Source organism: Miscanthus floridulus, chromosome 18, assembly GCF_019320115.1.
Source record: "Miscanthus floridulus cultivar M001 chromosome 18, ASM1932011v1, whole genome shotgun sequence".
Taxonomy (NCBI): domain Eukaryota; kingdom Viridiplantae; phylum Streptophyta; class Magnoliopsida; order Poales; family Poaceae; genus Miscanthus; species Miscanthus floridulus.
This window is the reverse complement of record NC_089597.1, coordinates 108,437,955-108,443,599: the sequence shown is the minus strand read 5'-3', so window position 1 is coordinate 108,443,599 and position 5,645 is coordinate 108,437,955. Positions and strand designations below refer to the sequence as shown.

General features: G+C 41.5%; 1 protein-coding gene across 1 annotated transcript; it reads right to left on the bottom strand.

The window, feature by feature from the left end:
* Window positions 1-1,010: 1,010 nt before the first annotated feature.
* On the bottom strand, window positions 1,011-1,631 carry LOC136524350 (uncharacterized). The gene is made up of 2 exons (XM_066517756.1): window positions 1,416-1,631; window positions 1,011-1,322 (listed from the first exon to the last, which is right to left on the bottom strand). The coding sequence occupies exons 1-2, from the start codon at window positions 1,629-1,631 to the stop codon at window positions 1,011-1,013; spliced, it is 528 nt and encodes a 175-aa protein (XP_066373853.1).
* Between the last annotated feature and the right edge of the window lie 4,014 nt (window positions 1,632-5,645).

Sequence of the window (5,645 nt, the reverse complement as noted above, 5' to 3'; positions counted from 1 at the left end):
GTAACTTTGGCGGCGCCGAATCGGCAAACTAAACGTGGCCCTAGCTATCAAAATCATGCTTGCATATGGCTTGGCTCCGAAAAGAGATACGATGATGGTACACGCGTACGTGTGTCACAGTGTCTACTCTCGTGCCAACAATAGCTGCGTCTTGTGGACTTGGAGACTTGCAAGTTGCAATATAATTTGGAAGCACGTACATACTCCGTAGAAAACTAGAAATAACGCACGCCTAACTTACACGCAGGGCCGAGCCGGCAAAAATCGAGGCCATGTACCAAACTCTAAAATGAGGCCTACCTTCCTAGAAAATATGACTGTAAATAAGATATATAATACATATCACACTAAGATATATAAAAAATCGTACCTATTCGACTTTTGCTTTCATAATCTTTAGTTGAAGTACTTCATTCTTTTAGTGTTCCTTGAAATGAAATCTTCAATGATATGCTCATAATCAATCTTCTCCAGCAATCCACTCTCAAGTGCTATTGTAGCCAAATCATTAAGTCTTTGTTGTGTCATTGTCGAACGCAAATATGACTTCAATAGTTTCAATTTAGAAAGCTTCGCTCTGCCGATGCAACGGTCACAGGAATGGTCAACAGAACTCTATATGCAATACTTGCATTGGGAAAACAGTCATGCCGTTTTAGGAACTTTAGAATTTCAACAGGACCCATATTTTCTTTAGGAATGAAATCTTGAAGAAACTTCAACTCCACATACAATTCATTGGCCTCAACATTAGATTTTTCATCTTTTGTAAGGACCGCCCCAAGATTATCACAAGAAGATTTCAAACTCGTGTCATCCAATGACTGAAATGTTTCAGAGGTAAATAAGAAACCAAAATTTTGTTGGTAACTCTGGTATTGTTCAAATCTTGTTGTGAGGAAATTGCTTGATCAACAACAGGTAAAAAATAGCTGATTCTAAATAGCTCCTCTGCAGACTGTGTACCAGCATTTGTGTCATCTAAGTTCTCATCAAAATGTCTCTTTCTTTTAATTTCTCTTCTTTTTACGAAACGTTGTACCAATATCCATCTCAAGTGCAATTCCTTTGGCAATCTCTAATGCTTGTAAGAAACCAATTTCCCTATAATCCTTGAAGAAAGAAATCAACCCTTCCACTTTCTCAATAGCAACATCAATAAGCATATCCTTTGCTTGGAAGTGTTTGCTTACTAAATTAACGGCATATAATACCTCATACCAAATGACTATTGCCAATATAAATGCATACTCTCCAAGTTCATTGTTTGCCAAGCCCTTAGCCTCACTGTTTGTTTTTGGATCATTATCAACATTAGATACCTGAAATTGAAAAGGAATAAAATATGTGTTATAATTGGAGATAGCCAAAATAAGTACATCATTATCAAATATCAATACAATAATATTGGGTACCTGAAGTAGAGCCTCTCGAATGTCTGTGCACTGAAATCTTATAGCTTTAACACTTTCAACACGACTCTCCCAACATGTAGCTGATACTGGCTTGAGAGTCAATCCTAATATGTTATCTTTTAGAATCTGCCATTTCTTAGTAGAATTAGCAAAAGTTGTATAGATACACTGGATGATTCCAAAGAAGTCCTTAGCTTTATCACAAGTCTTAGCCATATCACAAAGTATTAAATTAAGGCTATGGCAACCACAAGCAGAATAGAAAGCACGAGGATTTACATCCAAAAGTTTCTTTTTACCCCCTTTATGTTTTCCTTTCATATTTGACCCATTGTCATAACCTTATCCTCTCACGTCATCTATATCAAGACCAAGGAGCTTTAGTTCATTCTCCAGCACATCAAAAAGTCCTTGCCCAATTGTATCGTTGACATCCAAAAATCCTATAAAGGATTCTTCTATGCGATAAAATTTGGTCTCTTCCCCCTATTGGCCACTTGACCAGTGTTGCCCCAACCTTCACATCAACATGTACCTCTATGTCACACTCGACAGTGGCCTTTCAGAGTGTTAGACAAACACATAGAGGTAGCGATGATTTCACCTGACAAAAAGTGTTGAGATTACATGGGTCCCAACCGATCAAGCACGCAATCGAAACCACGGAGTCCAATCCACACCAGGTTTTTTTTAAAGATCCGGCTACCCGGCATTGCATTAATAAGAAGAGTTTAGAGTCTGCGACTTACAAGCACGAGCAGCCCTACCTCACGCAGCAGACACTGCTGCATGAGGTTTGGAAAATACTAAGTTAGTTACTCACAGCCGGGTTTACAATCGTTATGGTTCTAAGAACCTCACCCCCCCCCCCCCCCCCCCACCCCACCCCCGACGACGTCCACTGTGACCATTCATCTCTTATCCCTGTCACAACTTGTCCAGTTGTCCTTCGATCTTCGCGGAAGACCATCGCATTCCGCTGCTTCCAGACGTGCCATAGAGTCAAGATGGCAAGCTGAGTGTGCTGCTTTTGTTCCCTTGTTTGTCAATTCTAGAAAGCAATCTTCCATTTGATTGTGCTTAGTCCATTCCGACGGGCGCAAGTTCTGACAGTTGCTCCAAACTGCCACCAGCTCCCAGACAGTTTGCGTGAACAGTCACTCGATGAAAAGGTAGAGGGAGGTCTCCAGGTTTCTTTCGCATAACGTGCAAAAATAGTTGTTTCTCCATCCTCGTAGTTGTAGTCTCGCCGCAGTCCATAGTCTATCTTGTAGTAAGAGCCACATGAAGAATTTGCATCTCTGCGGTGCACATAATCCACACCATGTTGCATGTGAAAAGCCTAGCGACCGAAGAATTAAGCTACATCCGTGGGTGAGTGCAAAGAAGAAAATTTGGGTAAGTTCCTCCAATTTTTGCGATGGAGGACACCTAGAAGGTGGATTTGTGATGCCAGAAGGTCAATTAGAGGGCGAAACGATCAATTTTGAGCATCGGCTGCCAATTTTTGCTGAATTTGGTAGCAGATTTGAGTTTGACTGTTAGAGCCTCTTTGGCAGTGCTCCTGCAGGGGCTTCAGCTTCGGCTTCTGTAGGAGCTGTGCCAAACGTCTGTTTTGAAAAGAGCTCCGTAAGGAACCGTTTTACCAAACGTTTTTCAGAACGGCTTCAGCTCCTCCAAAGGAGCTGCTATTTCAGACGAGCCAGAGCCGGAGCCATTTTTAGAGGAGCCAAAGCCCTACCAAACAAGCCCTTAATGGTAGTACACAGTCTCTTTTTGCTGAACCACAGAAGAACGTCTACGGTCTGCCATCCAACGTCAAAAGCAACAGGACTTCCATCGATACTCTTCAACAGCAGAACGCTTAGGGTCGGCAACGGGAATGTACCCGTCGGGTATCGCCGGAACGTTCTCTTTCCCGCTACGGAGAATTCATCCCGTCACCATCCCCGTTAACTGTCTCGGATATAGATTCTTGCTCATCCCTGTACCCGTCGGGTATCGGTCGGGTAACAGATACCCGATGGGTATTGCATACCCAATAAACAAGGACACTTTGGGTCGCAGCTTTGCAATCGGAGACGTTTATTGTTCACCCGGGTATAAGTGTCGGAGTCTCGGAGATGCCGAGGAGAAAGAGCGAGGTTGCGAGGAGGACGAGCAAAGGTGGCAGAGAGACCGAACTGAGGAAGCGAGGGGCACGAGCGCTCGTGAGGCAGGCGTGCTTGTGCTGCTGGCGGAGATGGTGAGGAAAAATTGAACTAGGGTTCCTAGAACACACAAACTATATATATGATTGTTCAGATTTGGACCAAAATACATATGTTGAGCTTCTTTGAGCCTAATACTCGCATGACAGCTCAAATAGTCGGGTTCCCCAACGGATAACGGGGATGGGTAAACAATGAACGTTCCCGTACCCGTTATACCCGTCGGGGATGGATTCTTACCCATTTAGATGCCCGCGGGTAAAATTATGATCCCATCCCTGTCCCCTAATGGATCAAATACCCGTCTGTTATCAGGCGCCGTTGCCATCTTTAATCCCACGTCAAAAGCGACGTGCCTTCTGTTTTGCATTTAGCTAACTATAAAAATTAGCCCTAGTTCATAGAGCTACAAGGTGGGCTTTTTTTTTGTCCAAGCCTCTAAGGGCGCGTTTAGTTCCGAATTTTTTTGGCTTTTAACTACTGTAGCACTTTCGTTTGTATTTGGCAAAAATTGTCCAATTATGGACTATTTAGGTTTAAAAGATTCGTCTCACCAATTACAGGCAAACTGTGCAATTAGTTATTCTTTTTACCTACATTTAATGCTCCAAGATTTGATGTGACGGGGAATCTTGAAAATTTTTTGTTTTTGGGTGGGATCTAAACAGGGCCTAACTAGTTGTGCTAACCAACCCTATCTAATCTAGACTAATTTTTAGTCTAGACTAGTAACAAGACCTTCTGATCAAACACCTAGATACTACGACCCGACGTAACACCAGAAGCTAAACACTCCCGATACAGAAAACAAGCTAGGTTTGCTAGCTTAAGTTCCGAACGCTGACAATTCGCAGATATAATAAAACACTAAACCCACCAAATCGCGCTTACCATCACCAAGAGAGCTGTGGACAGCAACAAAAACTGATTAACGGAACAACAAAATATTGAAACTTTCTTTCCAAGACTGGCTGCTTCATCAAGGATTCAAGGTCTACTCAGAATCAGGTATATCCAGACATCTTGAAGTCTTACAGTACAATGATTACTCCAGAAACACAACCGACAAGAAAAACTGTCATTAACAATACTATTCGAAAGACCAAGATCCTCATTATCCATTGCTCTCAAAAGTATCGCACTACTCCCATGCTAGTCGTCCTGTACTCCTGTAAGCCTGCACAAAACACAGGATAAGTTATTAGGACACTCATTGTACTCGCATGAGAACAAGAAATTATTACTTAGCTACTCGAATTGTGCATTGCTTCTATTTACATGTGACCTGAAATGGAAACGCTTGATACATTCTACTGCAATGCCATTGATAACAGAGTGTACACACTTTTTTTACTCAGTAGTCGGCAGCTAGACTGATCATGTCTACAAAGCCATCAATCACAGTGTTTCATATTTCAATCAGATTTTCACAATAAATTCAAAATTCTAGCAGCATGACAAGGGTTGGACATGTGACTCTGTAATAGAAATAGTTAGGAAGGCAACTTGTCCCTCAAATGGTGTTCACTTAACCATGATTCCTCGAAACATGGAGCAGGGAAAATAAAATTTTATCAAAGAGATGAACTGTCAGCTACTCAGCTCCCTTAGGCGAAAATCAATCCACGTTATAAGCATACATCTATAATTGGTCATCAGTAGGTTTTGTTTAAAAGATCCTTATTGGGGGGTGGGGGAGACTGTCATGACTCTAGATTTAGAGGGAAATTGACATAGCTTGAACCACCATGTTTGCAGTATGAAAAGTTGCAAAAATGGTGTTCAGATAACAAAAATAAATCAAGGGCCAGTACTATACAATGTACAATTATGTTTGCCTAGTGAGGAATGATAAACTCCAACTCTCCTCAGCAATTCAGACAAAAGAAAAAAACTTTGCAACGTATATTAAATCTAAATAAATAACTCTGATGAGTTACAAACTGATACTAACTTGAGGCTGACATCCAAAACTGAGTTCACAAGTCAACAATCAGTTGGAACCAATGACTTGTATAAT